The sequence below is a fragment of the Diadema setosum genome, chromosome 14 (genome assembly GCF_964275005.1).
Source record: "Diadema setosum chromosome 14, eeDiaSeto1, whole genome shotgun sequence".
Classification (NCBI taxonomy): Eukaryota; Metazoa; Echinodermata; class Echinoidea; order Diadematoida; family Diadematidae; genus Diadema; species Diadema setosum.
In genome coordinates, this window is record NC_092698.1 from 28508950 (window position 1) to 28530002 (window position 21053).

General features: G+C 40.8%; 1 protein-coding gene across 1 annotated transcript; it reads right to left on the reverse strand.

The window, feature by feature from the left end:
* Positions 1-1761: 1761 nt before the first annotated feature.
* On the reverse strand, positions 1762-19846 carry LOC140237512 (dipeptidyl peptidase 9-like). The gene is made up of 17 exons (XM_072317444.1): positions 19812-19846; positions 18631-19200; positions 17628-17796; positions 16264-16506; positions 15723-15784; positions 15101-15204; positions 14318-14480; positions 11980-12112; positions 11175-11316; positions 10034-10118; positions 9209-9344; positions 8231-8379; positions 7452-7598; positions 6468-6620; positions 5718-5860; positions 2968-3079; positions 1762-1955 (listed from the first exon to the last, which is right to left on the reverse strand). The coding sequence occupies exons 2-17, from the start codon at positions 19132-19134 to the stop codon at positions 1863-1865; spliced, it is 2538 nt and encodes an 845-aa protein (XP_072173545.1). The 5' UTR covers positions 19135-19200; positions 19812-19846; the 3' UTR covers positions 1762-1862.
* Between the last annotated feature and the right edge of the window lie 1207 nt (positions 19847-21053).

A 21053-nucleotide genomic window follows, 5' to 3' on the forward strand; every position in this document is an offset into this window, starting at 1 on the left:
ATTTTTTTCTCTCGGCAAGTGTATTAACTCCCCTTTGGGGCCTTGAAGTATTTACTGAGACCCATCTAATCAAAGAAGTACCATATTTTCCTTGTGGATTAAAAAACAACAACAACAACATCACAATGCTCATACACTAATTGCAGCAATGTATGATGCATGCCATAATGAAAAACAAAAAGTGGCATACCAGTAATGGATATGATTAATAAAATCATACCTGTGAATGGATACATTTCATTAAGATAGTGCGTGAGAGAATGCCAAATATCTATTTTAAGATGCAGGCATGTTGCTGGAAAGTAAAATATCTTCAAATATTTAAAAACTATCAAGTAAACACACAGACAAACTGTGTACCTCCTATTGAAACATTTGTTCGGTATATATACGCAAAATTTGGCATACCAGATTTCAGGTGCTTTGTGATGGTTACACAAAGAATTAAGTATCAATTGGAGTATGTATATGTTCAGCTTGTATGCAGCCTAAAATAAAATGCCTGAACCTTCTTAAATACAATCTCCCTAAATTAGGCATTGCTATTTTAAGGGAAACTCATCATACAAAGAAGCAAAAAAAAAAAAAAGAAAAAAAAGAAAAGACGACTACCTTGTTTTATCAGGTTTTTCACTATATCAGAGTATACAAACAGAGAGATATCAAGAGTTGGGGCCTGCAAAATCACCTTCTTATATTAAAGAGGGTTTTGTTAGGTCCGACCGCTCTGTAACGAGGTTCCACTGTACTGCAGTGTGCACCCTCTCTTTGTTCAACAGACGCAAGTGACCTTCGTAAAAACAATAATGTGGGTTACTACAGGCTCTCTACATGCATACAGCAAATTTATGACAGTACAATGTGCACTTCCAATATCAATTTAGACCCTTCAGATACTTCACTGGAATTGGGCTTCCCTGAACATGATCACTTTCTTAAAAATATGTGTTGCTCAACTAAACTGACTCACAACCAGATTTTCTGATATGAAAATTAGCAAAGTTAAAAAATTAAAAGCAAAAACTCCAAACCACACTTCCAAAACAAACCCCATCTACATACCCAGTACCTCAAAATCCTACACACTCCATGACTATCATATTGGGCGTTACAGTAAAAAGCTCACAATTTTGCACCTGGATAAAATTTGTAAATGCTTTTCAAGCACAAACGGAAGATTCAGCCCCAATGATCAACTTCACTGCATAGTGGCTTAATCCGCCAACATGGCTTATAATAACTGCCAGTACTCACAAACAAGCCGTGCTATTATGCAAAATGTTGATACAAGCAGTTTCACACACTGGTATATAATAAGTGCTTGGTGGCGAATGTAATGCACCATTTCTCTTAAGTATTCATAAGATACATTTCATTGTATGTGCTGGTTCATTTCCTTCCTATTGGTCTACAGAAATGATTCAGACTTTGAATTAGTATCTATGTTATAGGAGGTGTCCAGTATAATGATTTCATCAAAACTTGATGTGCCGTGATGTAACAAAAAACATGATCCCACAGCAAAGTCTTTGGCAAGCTAACATACTGCGTGGTAGACATGCTCGGTATGGGCCGACCCTCCTTAACTCTAGCTCTACGGTGAATCGTGCTCTGGAACATCACAAAAAGTGGCGCAGAGTGTGAACACACCCGATATAGTGAAATGGCTTGTGCAGTGCCTCTCAACATGAACAAACACGAATACCATGTGCATCAAGTTCAAACGCATTCATGTGCTTGACGTAACTCTGCCTAGCTAGGTGTTCACACTGCCTAGCTAGGTGTTCACACGGCCTAGCTAGGTGTTCACACGGCCTAGCTAGGTGATCACACTGCCTAGCTAGGTGTTCACACTGCATGCATTACAGATGTTGCTGCAACCAGCTCAAGATATTTGTCTCGTAGTGCTCACTAGTTTCCAGTCGCCTGATTCCATGCCTCTCCTGAGGATAGATCTGATGTAGACAAAACAAGAGGAAGTCATGAACATTGATTGTGTCATACATTAATTGTAAGGGAGTTTGAAAAAATTAACATAAATCTTCAGGCAACCAAAATTTCATAAGCAATAGGGACACACATTGTGCGCACTGGGATTCATTGAGGGACACACAATTTTAGAGGGAATGTGCATTTCAAAATGTCTTTTTCTTCCCCTACATGTTAACATTCCTTGGTCAAATAGTTAGCAAAGTTAACCCATTGAGGATGGACTGATTTTGCAGTAACACGTATTTCCAATAGGACACCTGCCCGATTATTCTCGGGACTTGTCTTCCAACAGTTTAAGCCTGAATACATTTTCAACTACTGTAAAGCCAGAAATATGAAATTTTCACAAATTGGAGCAGACTGCCTTTTTGGCGGCATGAAATGATCGCGAATTGCAATGGGCATTCAATGCAATAGTGTAGACAAGAACTTTCAAGTGCATGTTAATTATGCGAATCTTGGCTCCTCATGAAAATTTCACGCATGCAAAAATTTCTGGTTTCACAGTATGAGATTAGCTTTCCACTTCAAGCCAATAAAGAGGCTAAAACAGGTTTTCACGTTGCAATGGATGGTCAGTATCAAAGACTCCTTCTATGATAACTGACAGATACTGTATACGCCATATACTTAGCGAGTCTAATTTTTGTGAAGCGTTACTTCCCAATGATTTCACAGATGGATATATTTGCAATCATGGAGTACAGTACCGCATGAAGAAATGTATGCATGCTCATCACATTTATATCGCGATTAGAGTCAACATTTTCGCGTGTCTTTAAATACACGAATAGCATCTGACTTGCAAAATTTGTGAAAATAAAAACCTTGCTAATTATTCTGCATATACAGTAGTTGTCACCATTCAAGGGCATTCACATAGGTCAATTCAGTGGATACGTAGACATTGTTAACAAAATGTTTCCAATGCTGGTACGATTCTTTTAGTGGAATTAAGGGTCCTGTCAGCCCTACCTGCAGCTGGTACGGCTTGCAGTGCTTGACGAGTTCGTCGATGAGGAGACTAGTGTGGTGGAAGTGGACGTTCTCGTCTATGAGGCCGTGGACGATGAGGAGGCGGTTCTCACTGAGGAGTCGGGTCAAAGTTGTCGAAAAGAGAATGAGATGTTAAATCCAAATTGTTAGATGAGATCAAGATGTTAACTTGTGTCAAGTTCTACCAAATACTATCTCCCATCTTAAAGGTATTGAATTGACAAAATCTAAAAACAAATGTTCTGACCTTTCAGCGACAATTCAACAACTCAATGTTCACAGACCAAGGCCTGGTAACACCATCCAAGTCCAAACATTAACCCTAAAAGGGCCGGGGGGCGGAATCCGCCCCCCCCTCGACGTTTCGCGCTATAATTCTGTAACGCGAGAAGGCCTCGTCGCGAGGCTTCTTGACTTTCTTCGTTCAAGTCTTGCGCAACTTTTGAAACCAAATTTGCAACGTCCGCGCATACTTTTGCGAAGCCACGCCCATTTTTGTAATGGAATGTTGCCCCAAAACAGCAAAATTTTGTGATTTTGTGTACATTTCCTATGGAAAACAGTGCTCTGTCATGAAAGTCATAAAAACCTGATTATTTTTACAATTAATCACTTTCACTGATTAATTTTGTGCTAATTATGGTAGAAAAGTGGTCAGTGACAATTTCAAATGAAAAAACAAAGAAAAAACAAAAGTTGAAAAACAAAGAAATACATAAGAAATTCTGAAAACAATAAAATACATAAGAATTGAAATGAGTTTTGGAAGTTTTTGTGATGTATAATTGTTGAATATGCTAAAACAGATTTACAGATCAACAAGGAAAAGTAGAAATTACGCGGTGCGTAATATATGTCCCCGCCGGAAGTAGCATTTTGTAGCAAAATGTGCAATATAGGTAAAAAATCAAGGTCAAAGGTCAAAGAAGTCAAAGGTCAAAATTCTGTGTAAAAGTTTTGAAGCCCTCACCTAGTGCCATCACATAAAGCAAACGGAATCGAAATCGGGTTAGAAATGGCGAAGGAGTAGCATTTTGTAGCCAATGTACAATACAGGTCAAAAATCAAGGTCAAAGGTCAAAGAAGGCAAAGGTCAAAATTCTGTGTAGAAGTTTTGAAGCCCTCACCTAGTGCCATCACATAAAGCAAACGGAATCGAAATCGGGTTAGAAATGGCGAAGGAGTAGCATTTTGTAGCCAATGTACAATACAGGTCAATAATCAAGGTCAAAGGTCAAAGAAGGCAAAGGTCAAAATTCTGTGTAGAAGTTTTGAAGCCCTCACCTAGTGCCATCACATAAAGTAAACGGAATCGAAATCGGGTTAGAAATGGCGAAGGAGTAGCATTTTGTAGCAAAATGTACAATATAGGTCAATAATCAAGGTCAAAGGTCAAAGAAGGCAAAGGTCAAAATTCTGTGTAGAAGTTTTGAAGCCCTCACCTAGTGCCATCACATAAAGCAAACGGAATCGAAATCGGGTTAGAAATGGCGAAGGAGTAGCATTTTGTAGCAAAATGTACAATATAGGTCAAAAATCAAGGTCAAAGGTCAAAGAAGTCAAAGGTCAAAATTCTGTGTAGAAGTTTTGAAGCCCTCACCTAGTGCCATCACATAAAGCAAACGGAATCGAAATCGGGTTAGAAATGGCGAAGGAGTAGCATTTTGTAGCAAAATGTACAATATAGGTCAAAGGTCAAGGTCAAAGGTCACAACTGAAATTCTGTGTAGAAGTTTCAAAGCTCCCATGTAGTGCTATCATATAAAACATTTTGATCACACACGGAGGCACACACGGACGGACGCACGGACGGACGGACAGACGGACGGACGGACGCACGGACACACACACGTACGGAGCCCGTTTCATAGTCCCCTGCTCGAACTCGTTCGGCGTGGACAAAAATTAGACTCTCAATGCTTTTAATTAGGCTAAAATATCACCTTGAGCTTTATTTGCATAATTAATTAATTGATTGTTTCAAAAATCTATGACACAATCTTGTAGATTATGACGCGGGTCTCACGCATGCAAAATTTCATCGCGATTGCGCCTCCAATGGCCGAGATCTCGGGGGGGGGGGGGGGGGGGGGGGGGGGGGCGGAATCCATCCCCCCCCCCCCCCCCGGTCTGAGCATAGCAAAAAAGCCCGGACCCTTTAGGGTTAATGTAGCACTGATATATTTAATTACAATGTTTGTATATTGTATTTTGTATTATGTTTCATCTTACTATCTTCTTCATGACTGAATTTTGCCTTCTTATTTTTCTCCATGACGAGATGTTTAGCGCTTAGAAACGTAATAAGCTCATTATATCATATTATATTATCATAGTAAAAACTGACCAACCCCCCCCCCCCCCAAAAAAAAAAGAAAGACAAAGATAACGCTTCGATCACACAAGTTGATACAACCATCCCCTCCTGTAAACCCCCATAGCAAACAAAATAAAATACATAAACAAAACATAAAGAGAAGATGTTAAAAAAAAAAGAAAGAAAGAAGAAAGCAACAAAGAAGTTGCTTTCGGGTTGGTTCAGTGGTAACTACATTTTAATGGAACCCTGATCTGCAATATTAGGCAAATGTAGCCTTGACCACTCCCCTCACCACCCCCCCCCCCTCCCACACACACACACACACAATAGGAGGTGGGTGGATTAAATCATTCCACCAAATCCCCCCCCCCCCACCCTTTACTCTCATGCTCTGCCCACCACCACTCACTCGTCAGGGAAGTTCTTGGCCAAATTGAGTACTGAGCTCTGCACGTAGCCTGTGGGGTTGTTGTGGGGTGTGTCCAGGTACCGCTCCGTGTAGCCGGTGTCGTACACCGTCCAACAGGTGACAGGTGCCCCTGCTATTGCAACCTGGAATGTAAGTATGGTGGTTTTGAAGTGAAAAAAGGATGAACAAATTACCTGGTACACATTTCGTACATACTTCTGAAAACAAAACGCAAAGATAGTAAATTGATATCCTCTCATTCACATGAAAGCCATTTTACAAGGACATACAGTGCTCACCGCTTAATCGGGAGGGGTCGGGAGACAAATTTTTCCTTCCGTTTAAGTGGTGCTCCCGCTTAAATGGAAGTGTTTCAACCAGATTTGTTCCACTTAAGCAGTAGAAGTAACACATGAAAAATTTGCAACATCAAGTTTTGTTGCACTGAAGCGGGGTTCCTGATTAACGAGTGAGCACTGTACTACAACAGTTGTATGAGTACACAGGATAAGCAATAGGATTTGTTAGACCATATCATTATTACGTCTGATATACATGTACCATGCCGAATGATACTGTAAAGCAAGATATTTTCATGGCATGAAATTTTTGTGAATTGTCACAGGCATTCAATGCATATTAAAGCACAGACAGATGGACCAGCAGACAACCTAAAACACGTTTATCCCGGTACCCTTTAAAGCATAAAAATATGAAACGTTTGGAGTGAAAGTGTGTCACTCAATGCACCTTGTATGCATCCGGCCTCTTTGCCAGCCCCATCAGGGATAGGTAGCCACCATAGGACCAGCCGTGGATGGCTACTCTACTCAGGTCGATGAACCCAGACTTGGCCGCAATCCAGTTCAGTCCTTCGACCTGGTCATCCAGCTCCACATGCCCCTGGGATGGAAGGACAAAAACAATTCTTTAACCCTTTACACGCCATGTTTGTATTTACAGCAACACATTTGATTGTCACACGAGTATGTCTGGCTGCAAAATGGCATAAAGTCATCGTTAAAGGTCCAGTTACCTTTGGGAGCGGTGATTTGCAAAATTTTCAAGATATCGCCTTTCATGCATATGTGTAGGTCTGTTGTACCACAAAACACCCTCCCATATACAATTTTTGCAGTAAATCCCAAAATATAAGGAGATTTTAGTATTTTTCTCAATAAACCGTAACTGTAGACAGTTTAGTCTGGAAACACTTTTATTCTTTAACTATTGTTTACATTTTGTATATCTAACAATACTTAACATCAACTTTACAGATTCAAATTTTCACAGTGGTTGTTTCTATCTCTAACTCACATTTTAGAACTATTTTGAAGCACTAATGATGGGTTTTTGTTTTATCTGCAAATGGTAAATTATGCCTTTAATGCTCACTAGTGTGTGTGGGTTCTGCAATAACCATAGCTGGATCCACTGTTGAAGTGACCCCCTTTTGACCAAAGCGGGGAATGGATAATATTTGGATAATATTGGATAATATTAAATTACGTCATGAACTGAATAGAGCTGAAAGAGTGATTGCTGTCAATTGAAAGAGCATATCTTCATAATTCCCACAAAAAGATGAACACATTAAAAAAATGCCATCACATGAGTATGTTTCACTACATTGAGGGTTATGGTCACACAAAACTCTGTGGTCCAAGCTAGGAACTCGGATGCCTGACATTTGCTGTAGAGAGTATCACAGGGATGTTGAAGCTGTTATCTTACCAGTCTGTTCCTGAGGACACCCTCAAACTTGAGACCCCTCCGACAAGAGCCCCGCCCATCAACGATAACCACTGCATAGCCCAGGGAGGCAAGTGTGTAGAGACGCAGGAAGCGTACCCCCTTGAATGAGTTGGACACAAGCTGCACCTGCAAAGATTACGCAGAAGAAAGAAAAGATATGAAACTCCCCTTCCAACTACCATCGTTTTTCAAGGATTCTTGTACTTTTGTAGAGCATCATCAAAATCAAAACCCATCATGTGTGTTCTCACGAGGAAGAAAAATGACAGAATTTTGTTGGAATTAAATTGGGAAGTTTTGCTTTGTAATTTGTGAATTAATCTTTTACGGCAAGTTTCATCATGTTCTTTTTGTTCGATTGTTGATCTTGTTATCAGCAGATAAAAAAAGAGGGCTATCAATATTAAATGACTTGTACATGCTTGTGATACAGAATGGCATTTTACACTGCATATGTAAAGCTGTGGAAAATGAAAGGTTACTTGAGGTAGATGTAATGCACTGCATCTAGTGCATCATTCCCATAGTCCCCGTTAGTACAGTCCCACACAAATTATTATGAATCATTTCACTTATCATTTGAAATGCAACTTCGGAACATGTGGAAATCCTTTTGTATCTCAATCTTAGTATTCAACAGTGAGACAAGCGCAGACTTTTAGGTTTCTGTTGATTATTTTTTGAATATTTAGTTTAATCTTGAAGTCCTTTTTAAAATTCAATTTCTTTTCTCTTTTCATTATTGTTGTTATTTTTACCTGAGGACCACCATAGACAAATTGGACAGTGGGATATTGTCTGCCGGGTTCCAGGTTGTGAGGTTTGAAGAGCAAGCCGTACATATCGTCCCCCGTTGACGAGTTCTTGTAGACAAAGAGTTCCGGTGCCACAAAGGGGAAGGACATGGCTGCAAGGGTATAGATAATTGTCACTGAAGCATTAACACTGGAACCGAATGTGAAGGTCACGTATGTGTGACATCTGGACAGGATTACGACATGAATACTGCATATGCAATACATTTTGTGAGCCCATTATTCTGCAAATGGCGACTTGAACAATAGCTTTCACTGGCTAGATTTGCACTAGAGAATGTAGTGACAAAATGAGAAATCAGCATTATGGTGCTAGCCATTTCCAGCAGCAAGACCATACATATTGCATTTGTCTTCTTGGAAGCAGTAATTTGTGGCTAGTTGTTAATTTTGTGACTGTCAGTTGATGTAGAAATTTTGCAATTATAAATGTATGGCACATACAGTAACATATATATTTTACTTTGATCACTCTGCATATACAGAGCTAATTTTCACTGAATATAGTGTTTTGCAAATGTATCTTGCTATATCATACCAGTCACAGCAGAAATAGAGGTTAGTTTGCCATCTAATACTGCAGAAAATAGACTATATCTAGAAAACTCTTCATGAGGCCAAAATAAGAGAAAAGAGTCAGAATGACTACATAACAATGAATAGGCAGAGTGAATGCTTGGTCATATGCAAAGACAAACTAGTCATTTACACTTCTGCTCAGCGCTGGTGACTAACTGACAATCAAACAAAAACTAAGTCAAGCAAAAAGACTGACAGAAAGAGACAGACAGACAGACAGATAGACAGACAGACAGACTGAATGACTGAGAGACATACACAAATACTCCCTGGCAGAAAGGACTTATGGAGGAAACAATCGATTTGGTAGCCAGTGATTGGCTGACAGGTTGATTGACTCACTCTGTGGAACCATGAGCTTGAACAGCTCCCGGTGAGTGACGGTCAGCGGCCGGAGGCTGGTGAAGTCCAGCCGGGACACCACGGTGAATGGCGGCGTTGTCAGATTGCTCTGGGTGCACACACAAAACTTGAAGTCCTGGGAGAAAGACAGACAGATACACAGGCAGACAGATGAAAAACATGAATTTACCAATCTCAGACAGACATGAGAGCCAAATATGACAACAGATGGTGAGCCATTCCAAAAACAGTGGGGTAGACAGACAACCCTGAGACTATGGTCTGAACAGAAGTCTTTCTCACTTGTGGTACATCAAAACCAGTCTATGACTCACTCACAGTCAATTGTTGCGAAAAGAGAAGGCACAGGTCCGTCTGAGGTTCTGGATGATCTCACGGCAGATATCAGTCAATTGATATGGTTTCTCTTAACCCTTTGAGGATGGACTGATTTTGCTACAAGTTCACACGCATTTCCCATAGACACTTGCCCAATTATACTCGGGAATCGTCCTCAACGGCTTAATCTTGCCAAAATGTCTACCATTTAATGCAAACTCTGTGTGAATGAAAAATGAAATGAAAGTATTAATCTGTTGGTTCAAATACCCCACATCAGTCAATTATTATAGTATCCATTTTGATCTTAGCAAAATGGTTACAATCTAACATTGAAATCAGTCTGAATACAAAATGAAGTGGAAGTATAAATCAGCTTGTTCATACCTCCCCTATCGTGTGAACATCTTTCCCCCAAAGAACCTCCTAATTCAAAAATGTGGGCACACTTGTGTTATGGCTTTGATCCTCCCATGCTATACTTACTGGGCTTATCATGGCGCTCTGTATACTGTAGCCAAGCTGTGAAATCCTCACAGGTGGATGCTGATCCTGATATGACACCACATACCTGAAACAACAAAACCAAAATACAAAAAAAAAAAAAAAGGTAAGTAGATTACCGCACAGGCAAGCACTAGCAAACAAACACATACACACAGACACACACATGTAAACACACATACTTTTACAGATCATTATATTTAGCCTTCTCAGGACTATTCCAATTACATTGTATATGAACATGTTGCTAAAGAGACTGACAAAGTTAAAAGCAAATCAATACACTAAATGTCATTGAGTCATTGTAACAACATGGCAAGATCCACATCTACTACGTAACTACCAAATGATATACATGTACATTTCCATACACAGTTCTCTTTGACTATGTTTTATGCTACGTTTACACCATGTTCCTGGCAGTCACAGCAATCACATTTCAGCCCACCATGGACAAAACTGATGGTCATGAGACAACATGGGGGGACGGGATGGGCAAACATGACAGGCTGTGACTGCCGTGGATAATGTGTCAGATTTTTAAACTGTCAAAAAAATTGCCACATCAGTCATGGTGCCGATGAGAAACCTAGTAAGCCATAGCAAAACAGGGTGAATGCAGCAAAACACGACAGCACGTAATAGGTCTTTAAAAAACTTGGAAGCGGTCCATAGTGTGATGTGACGGGAAATATGGTGTAGTCTAGCCGACAAGACACTGTGAGAACAGCGTTTTATAGCTGCATGTTCACTACTGGAAACAAACAAGACTAGAATATGGAAGGATAAAAAGGGGAAAAAGGGGAAAAGAGAGAGAATATCCTACCTATCCACAGCATACTGCCTTTCAAGCAATGCCGTGGCCGCTCGGAACATGGCATAGATGTAATGGGGGGAAAGGAGCACATACCAGGTCGATCAGAAATAAAGACAGAACATGAATTATTTCTTGGAGGGTGAAGACACACCCTGCTGTAATTAATTATAATGATAATTGATGATGATACTGCTTCTACTACTACCAATAATGCTAATAATATCCACAATGCTGAATATTTTGAATAAAGCGCTTTTCAACAACGCCGAGGAACTTGGGCTACTTTTCAAAATCTGCGTGACTTACAGGTGCTCTTCGATGGGCGTGTCATGGAGTGCTGTGTAGCAGACCACGCCCCTCTCCTCATCCACCCACAGGTTGTGACTGGACACCTCTCCATGGCCCCTGGTCAGCATTTCAAACCTCAGGATGGCTGGCTTCAGGCTCCCTGCATAGAAAACAAGTCCATTTCATTTCATTTCATCTCATCTCTTCTTCCATTCTTTCTAAGATGCAAAGGAACAACAAAGGTAACTACATAACAACATGCAGGGATATCACAAATACACCCCCACACACACACACAAAAGGATACCACACATAGACAAGGGGGGGGGGGGATGGAACTCTAAGAGAGTATAATATGAAGGAGCCAGCAGACACCATTGGCATTTCAATGGCTGGGCTACCATTTCAGATTTTACATACATTTTAAGATACAATTAACTCGTTGAAGACGGACTGATTTCTTATAACATGCATTTTGCATTTACCCCAGCCTGAGAATACTTGGGACTAGTCTTCAACGGGGTAAAAGAGCAATAAACAGGGAAACCATGGAAAGGATATGGCATTCCAGAGGAACGGGCTCTCATGTAATACCTCAAAGTCATGGAACTCCTCATGCAACTTCTCAATACTGAGTTAAAAAAATAAAGAATACCTGTGACTGATTTTCATCAACCTCTCATTGCTCTGAAGCAATCAGCGCTGTGTTCAATTCACTTTAAACTGGCTTTCATTTTATTCAATTTCCTCTTTCGGGTACATTCATGGCATCGAAACAAAGGGACTGATATGGGAGCAGAGGGGATGTGGTGGAGGGACTAACCTGGAATGGCTTCCCTTGGGTGCAGGGCCGACGTGATGTGGTAGAGGTGTCTGGTACCAGTGGCCTCACTGGCCCAGATAAAGCTCATCTCACCCAGGCTTGATTGCGGGAAGAAGTGAATGATGTTGTGTGCCTGTGTATGCGTGCATGTGAGAGTGAAGTAGGAACATAAGGGGCAAGTTATTCAACAAAGCGCTGCTTTGTTTTGGGTGTGCTTGAGTTTGTTTTTTTTTTTTTTTTGGGGGGGGGGAGGGAGAGAGAGGACAATTGGAAAAAGACACTCATTAAATCTATTTTCTACATTCATCTCACCACACAAAATGATTTACTTGCCATGATATGTGGTAAGTTTTCCCTGGCCACTTGAACAACAAAAACAACAAATTACTCTGATATTTTGTGCTCGGTCAGTAAACGGGAAATATTGGAACATAGACAACATTGGACACGTTGGAGGATCCTGAAAGAAACTGATGCAAATTGTAAAATGGTTTTCAATTCAAGCAAACTATCTACTCTTAATGTAATGTAACAAGTAAACAGAGCAAAAGGAAATTATGCTAAAATGTTGTGTAACATTTTGCCCTGTCAGTTGCTTGTAAAAGCTGCCATTTCTACTTCTGTTGAATGTAATGAGATGCCCAATGAAATGCAGTAATCAAAATTTTCTTTGTTTTTATTTGTACTCATATATCACGTGTGAATACAGGAAATTGAATAAGAATGTACAGATTGACAATAACATTACCATCGAGTTATTTCATCTTCCATCATTAATTTAGGGTAAACAGCACTGTCAATATCCTGACAGAAATTCTCTTATCCCCTTCAAAATGAAATGTACTGAAAATCACATTGCTTTCAGTAGACAAGGAAGTAAATAAAAGAAAAAAGAAAACATGAATCTGATATGAACATCTGAAATCCTTCACATGCATATTTGCTCATACATATGCACAGTTTGCTAGTGGTTTTCAAATGTGGAGGCTTCTTGCCAAAAGAAAGCAAGCATTCAACTAGAATGCTTGCTGCAACATCATCCTCACCAACATGAATTCTCCTGTGTATCATTCTATTAGAGAGAGGGCTGAAACACCTGGCACACTAACATGTCTTGCATCTTTGATGTCATAACACTCATGTCGCTATCACTGAAATTGACAAACAGCTAGATTTTACCTTGATACCATGGCTGCTAACATTGCCCCATCAAAATTAGGCAGGTTCTAGAGAACTTGACTTCCACATGCATCTCAGTGGGCACAAAATGTCAGGGAGACTTTTTATATTCAGTTGCCGTGTCATGAATAGGTAACTAAGATTCCAAGGAGCCTATTGGAGAATGAGGGACTCTTTGCAGCTCTGTGATACACCTCTCCATAGCATATTATGGCCAGGACAGCATATTTCTATGGAGATTATGTTATCTTGCGTACAATCAAGCAATATGATCAACAACAGCAACAAAAGTAGATGACAAAAACTCACAGCAAGCATATGAGGGGGAGCTCTGAATGTACGCTGCTTAAAGACCTGCGCGGGATTTCATGAAGCGTTTCGTCCGACAAATTGTCAGGCAATTTTGCTCTCAGCCAATCAGATGCAAGGATTTCAGTAGCTTATAACAGTTTGTCAGAAAAAATATCAGATAAAACACTTCATGAAATGCCCCCCCCCCCCTTATAGCTTATAACAGTTTGTCAGAAAAAATATATGCAGAACACTTCATGAAATGCCCCCCGGGTGGTTTGGGGATTCATGGAGTGGGAAGGCTGACCCAGGTCAGACACACTCAAGAATCCCCGTAACGAATTGTGAACAGCTTTATCACTGATCTTTGTTACAGAACTCACACAGTCGAAGAATCTTGATTAATGTTGACCGCTACCGACAAGCATACACTTTGATGCACGTATTGTTTGCCGACAAGTGCTATTTGTAGTTTTGGAATGTACCCTGGCGGGCAGCAAATGAACTGGGCCACCCATGAATCCCCACGTTACCAGGTCTTTAACTTCTGATCAAGTTTCACACTTCCTCATGTGACTCTGGGCTGGGAATACAATTTCCTGCACAGACCTTTCAGTTAGTGTCAAATGGCTAGGAAGTTGACTCATACAAGAGACAGACAAAAAGGTGGAGAGGTGAGCCAATACAGGGTTACACATCGGCCAATATATGAGTATTCTGTATCTTCCCCTAACACCACTTTCCCCTCCCCCTCCCCTTATTCTCTTCCACTAACCCCCCCCCCCCCCAAAAAAAAAAAAAAAAAAAAAAAAAGGGGCAAAAAAGGGAGGGATGAGAGGATGATGCATTGTGATCGATGGGAACTCACATTGATCCAGACATCCGAGTGTTCCTCGTACAGGACGTGAACGACAGGTTTGGCTGGGTCTGCCTCAGGGTCCATCAGCTGCTGCTCAGGGATGAAGCTGTCCAAGGGTATGAGGACCAGTACTGTGCTCTGTTGGGTGCGGCTGAGGAGCTGGGCCCACACACTGGTAGAGGGAGAGTGGGAGACAGGGGGGGGGGGGGGAGGGTGAAAGATGTAATTGAATTGAGTCATCTGAGTGATAAACATTTTTGTCAACTACAAATATTGTTAAAATTCATTAAATCTGAATTTCATCTGCTCTATTTGGGGTATTTTAAACACAAATCCTGTCAACTTCCTCAATCGTTCATCTGAAAGCTAAATTTAGGTGTTCTGCAACAGTGCCATTTTGCACATGCCAGCTTTGCTAAAACACATCGGGGGGGGGGGGGGGGGGGGGGAACATTTCATGAACTGTTTTGTCAGATATTCTTTCCTGACAAACTGTTATCAGCTACTAAATATCTGACAAAACACTTCATGAATGCCCGCCCCCCATAAGGCCATTTCACCTTGAAACTACACAGATGCACATAAAGTTAAAAGTAATAATTTGAAGCTTCTTGCTTGTTGCCTGTATTTTATTGTAAAATATGATACTTCCCAAAAAGTGAAAATGAACATCAACTTTCAGGGGGATCATTCAACAATAATGGAAAAGGAAGAGTAATTGGTGGAGAGCTATCAACACCTCCTTTACAATGTACAAGTAAACAAAAAATGTCATCCAGAGTTCACACTCACTATCTGCCATTTGGTGTCCAGCCTAGTCTGATTATATATTCCATCCAGGGAAAGATGTTCTTTAGAGGTTCTCTCAGCTGCTTGTACTCAATTTTGTCTGTAATCTAATACAAACAGAAAATAAGAGAAAGAAAGAAAAAACAACACAAGCTGTTAACAAAAAAAGAAATCTTTTAATTTTATTCATTTCTAACAGTTATGGCTAATTGCCAGGAATGTAAAGGAATCAGGAATGCCAAACTAGATGTATGCTGTTATGGCACCATAATTATATCTCTGGTATTTACTAGTGATACAACTCGTGTCTATCGTGATCTTTTAGATCACTTGAATTCTATGTCATCTGCATGGCTCTTAACACATACACAAGTGGGTATAGCTTCAATGTACTGCTAAAATGGAATGAAGAAACTACCACACAAATAAATGTACGGCTTAGACAATATAACAGTAAAAGAATTGAATTACTCAAATCTTTAAAAAAGTGTTATCTGGTAATCTCCCTACTGATAGTTACACGCTATGAGACCCAAATCAGAGAAAACAGAGAGCTTTCATCACTTGAGGGAAAACATCAACTCCTTTGTAGATTTCTTATTTACAGTAATTACTATGAATTTACCTTTCCATCTTCTGTCTTGGTAAATTCCACCATTTTGAGAACCACCTTGGCATTGGTGGTACCTGTGGATAAAACCAGAAGGGTTACTCTATAAAAGAAACAGACATCCTGCTTAATTAAATATGCAGGCAACACGAAACTATACAATACAATATAAATATACTGTAAAAAATGCCAATATCACGTAATGATGCCAAGGAATATGTCTTGGCAGAGTTTGTACATGACAAGAAGGATGAGACTCTCTCACAAACTCAAAGACACTGTGATATTCCATGTCTTGTCTTGAAGGCAATGAAATTTAAACACTTCTCGCTCCCCAGATGAAGGAAACAATCAGATCATTTCAAACTGCATGGGATGCAGGCTTTTTTCATTGGTATTAAGTCCATACATCTTTGGTCATTTCCCTGCAGAGTTATTCAATGACATGCAGTTCATGCTAAATTCTCACTGAGATTTGGATCTTGAATAATTCTCCCTGAAAGTGGAGCAGCGCCGGCATGAAACCATGTACACTTATTTCCTCCCATCCACACACCTGCTTTGGGGTAGCGGTATCTGTCCACGCCCCCATCCCCTTGGCCCGGGGCGACGATATTGAGTATCTCCACCTCTCCCTCATCGACCTCCTCGTAGAGGATCCGGAAGACTGGCCGCTCCGTCTGCTGCTCATCCGGGATGCTGGGCTGCCACCAGTAGCCGGTGTAGCGGTCAAACTCCTCCTGGATGATGTAGCTGGTCACTCCAGCACTCTTGGGGTCATCGGCTATATTTGGGAGACCTGTTGACAGGGCAGCCAAGCAAACAAACAGAATACATGACTGACACAGAAGAGTCTTCCACTATCTGATTTACATCACTTTATAAACATTTTGATTCCCTTTATAGACCGATTCTGTGACGCGCTATGTGTATTTTTGGCATGGGCAGCGCCATTACTGCGGTGTCTCAGCCGACCCCCCTCCTCTCTCCCCCACCCCTCTCACGCGCACGGAATGAAAAACTGATGCATGGTTGTTTTAGCCAATGGGCGTCTCGTACTGAGTGCGCGAATGCTTGCTTAGTGCGCGAACCTTTGTTACAAGTGCGCGATAAACATGTTGCCCGTGGGGTGGGGGAGAGGAGGGGGGGTCGGCTGGGACACCGCAAAATGAGCTTATGGCTGCGCCCAGTGCCACAAATTGTCTGCTGCCCTCAACGAACCCGAATCGGTCTATACGACATGATTACACATAAGGATGCTCAGTGAATTTTTTTACTGTGTGCATTGATGTATCAAAAAAAAAAGAAGAAGAAAAGCATTTTCCAACTGATATGATGGCTAAGAGAAACAAAGCGCATTGGAAAAGAATGATGTGACTTTTTTTTGGGGGGGGGGTCCTTTCTGGAATTTCCAAATGAAAGCATGTCATTCACTGTGACAATTCATGGCATAAACGTAGTGACATAATTGTTGAAAATATAAATCACAAAAAAAAAGGCTTACATCTGGACTATCCTCTTTCGGGAAACTATTTGCATCTTCAACATTTCCTCAGCCACACCCATTAGTGTTTGTGAGACTACTTTTACCTTGGCACACATGTTTGTTTTTGTGAAAGCAAGGTGATAATAATGACAAAGTTTCTTTTCTCAAGATTCTTCCTTTGGGAGTGCTCACAGATCCCTTCAATGACTGATAAGAACACACCAAAACACCAAAACAAAAACTGATGCTGTCCAAGCAAACTACAAAAGCATTCACAAAACGTCAGTATCCATAGTCCCTACACTATTACATCACAACTGTGTGTCTGTCTTAGTGTTAAACAAAAAGCATACAGGTGGCAAACTTCAGCAAAGAAGCAGACAAGCATCTTCACAATACAAGCCTGGTACTGACCGTCAGAGTCTAAAACTCACCGAGATGAACAAAGGTCAGTCTCCTCTCCTCCCCGCCAACGGTGTCCGACACCCAAAGGTCATTCTGGTTGATGAAGGCGAGGAGGTTGCTGTTAGTGGGACAGAGTTTGGCATCCATCCGCACCCCTTGGCACTGAGTGGGAACCTCGGTTGGGTAGACAGGTTGGGACTGCATGGGCGAAAGAAAACGATGTTGACTTACAAGTAGGTCTGTGGTGTATGGCAATCCGTGCTGGGTACACTTTCTTTAGATATCGTTGCTGTATGACATGTAGAATGAGGAAGAACTTCATGTTTCTATTTGTGCAATATTCATTGTTGTAAAACACTTTGGCTAGGGCTGCACACTAGCCTATTTTTTCTACTGCTTCGATCTGTCCCTGTCAAACCAGTAGATACCCAGTTTTTCCATTTTTAATAGCCCTGTTCTTTTTTCCAACTGACCCTGGCAATGGTACTTAATTCACAGTCATGTGGGACCAGTAAATTTGGTAATTCCTGAAAAGTTACTAGCCCAACAGTTATTTTTACCAGTCTTGGACCATCAGACTGATGCCAGTGTTAAACACTGAAATGGTCATTCTTGTATGTGAAGGATCACTGAATTGACCACTGACCAGTCTTATCATTTTCTTGTGCAGTGGACCCAAAATCACTTTTAGAGGAAATATCATCTGATACCTTTTTGCAGACCATGGACGATAATAACAAATTCAGTGCCAAAAAGAAACAAAAACATAACAGAATTGACATGTAGAGGAATATGCCTTACAGACTTGGAGATTCAACAATGGGCTTTACAGTCATCAGCTGCTCAAGTTTCAAAGAGTGAAGATGAATTTGTAAAACCCCAGCAGGAACATGATGATCAGATTTTTATATCTAGTGTCATCTAGGGTAAAGCTGATTGACTCATGCAAGACAAATTCTACACCTCTCAATTCATCAACCTCCTATTGTCCTTGGAAAACAAATCTTGAAAAATGTTTCCAGTATTACTCACAATGAGATCAGGGTCTGTGCAGGTGAAGAGGCTACCACTGGCCGGGAAGAGGAACTGTCCTGTCTCCACGTCGCAGTCGTACGTGGTGATGCCAAACGTCCCCATCCTCTTCCTCTCCCTCAACAGCTGCTCCTCCTTGGAGAAGTTGCCCGTCTGCATCAGGCCACGAAACGGTATGAGGAGGGGCTTCCACTGGGAGGTGGCGTCGGCCATGCCCTCCTGCTCCGAAGTAGGCATGTCAGCGTATAGCAGGGTGTTCTCACGATTACCGGGAGGCACCCCAAGGAAGTAGAGACGGGTGCGGGATGCTCCCTGCTCGGTCTTGACGACTCGGAAGGTGAACTCGAGGGACACATGATTGGCCAGTAGCATCTGGATGCGCCTCATGGACTTGACGTTGCTGTGAAGCTCCTGCCAGGAGCGCTTGCGATCGCCAGATGCCAGACCATGCTGTAGTAGAGGGTTGGATTCCGGCACAGTGGAGGTAGTTGGGCCGGTGGCCATGTTATCTGCGGATCAGCACCCCTGCCTGTCTCTTTGATGGGTCTTTCCTGTATTGACAGGTCTTTCCTGTATTGACAGATTGAAAGATTGCATCGTACCATCATACACAATTCAGAGTGTCACAATAATGTTGCGGTCTGTATATAAGAAGAGAAGCGTTGGATATGTACAAATTCTATATAATCTTTTCTTTAGTATTCACTGTCCAGCACATGCACAGTTTTAGGCAATCATTGAATTTTGACTGCAACATCTTACTTCACTTTCATAAATAAAATGGAATGCATCATTTCAGACAAAGAAACAGTCATCTAAGGAACTTTTTCATGTCATGAACTGATTTGGTTACAGGGTGGTCCATGAGGGGTTGGAGCATTTTGCTGCAACATGCTCTACGATGTAATTCCTAGTGCAACATCCTCAAAAGCCAGCAACATGCAAGGCAAAATCCTCTTGAAGAATTTGCAACATGCTCAAAATAAAATGTATTTACACATGTGAAAAACATGTGCACAACTTGAGAAACATCAAACTACCATTGGTTATTAGAAAAAGAGCATGGGACTGTACATCAAACGTAAAAAAAAAAATGAGCTACAAAATATTGCGCACTACTTTACATGCATTACAAATTTATAAATTCCATAGTATTCTAACAGTCAAAGCATGCAACATACTCAAATTTCAAGTTGTGGACCACCCTGGATTAAATATTTCAGAACAGAAAAAGAATTGTATGTACACTGTAGTTGCAAGCCTCATGAGTAATCAAAAATTTATGACCAGGTATCTCCCCTGTAAATTACATTACAAAACTTTTCTTTTCATCATATATAGGATGTGTTCAATGCTTGTTTAAGTCACTTCATACTCGAATGTGATTTTATGCAACATTTCGCTTTTAACGGTCATATGGTATTATAGTCCTCTGTTCATCCAGATAACTGACACATGATTCAAATCAGCAAGTTGACGATGGCATACTGTATAAGCTGTTATTTTCGCAAATGTCGCAAATCACTGCTGGATCACGAATTGAACAGCACACGAATATGTCGCCAGACGCTAGTGTAATAGTACATTTAAATTGGCGTAGGTATCAATTCGCGAAAACAACATCTTGCGAAAAAGTCTGTGACCTCCTCATTTGCGAAAATATCTGTAGGCCTACGCGAAAATAACAGCGTATACAGTTCTATGCTCTCACAATTTCTTTTATATGTACAGAAATGACAAATATCTCATATTTCAGCTGTATAAATATAAGACTTGTCTTAAAACCATCCAAAATAAAAAAGAACAAATGTCAACTCTGACACAGAACAATGTCTTTCTTGCATGGAAACATGCTTTCACTTGTATTAGCTAAAAATAACAATTTTTCTAAATTTTATAACATGTGTCATGTGATGTCACTGATGTGCATACATTTGTATCCCGTATATATGGGTAAACTCGGCCTAGTAAACGGGTAAACTCAGCCCCTACTAGTGCCGTCATTACAAGTGGCCGAGTTTACCCATTTCATATATCTTAGGTAGGGCCTAGGCCGAGAAGATCTCTAGGGCGTCTAGGTCTACCTAACCGTAAAATGTATGAGTTATGATACATGAAAAATTAAGATAATTAATATTTGGTTGTGAGCATATTAAAAGAGATGTTGTGGAGACATCTATCTCTGCAACCAGCTAGAGACTGGAAAGAGTCTCTGAAAAAAAAAGAAAAAAAAAGAACATGTTTGATTTTCTCCCCCCCCCCCCCACCCCCCCCCCCCCCCCCCCCCCCGAGTTGGATACATTCGATAACTGCATGGCCATGGACTAGGATGTCTTGGAGGAGAAAAAATGTTACTAAGTAATTCCCTTTCTCAGTCTTGATATCTTGGAATTTGGGGATTCTTGCATAATACAAAACACAAA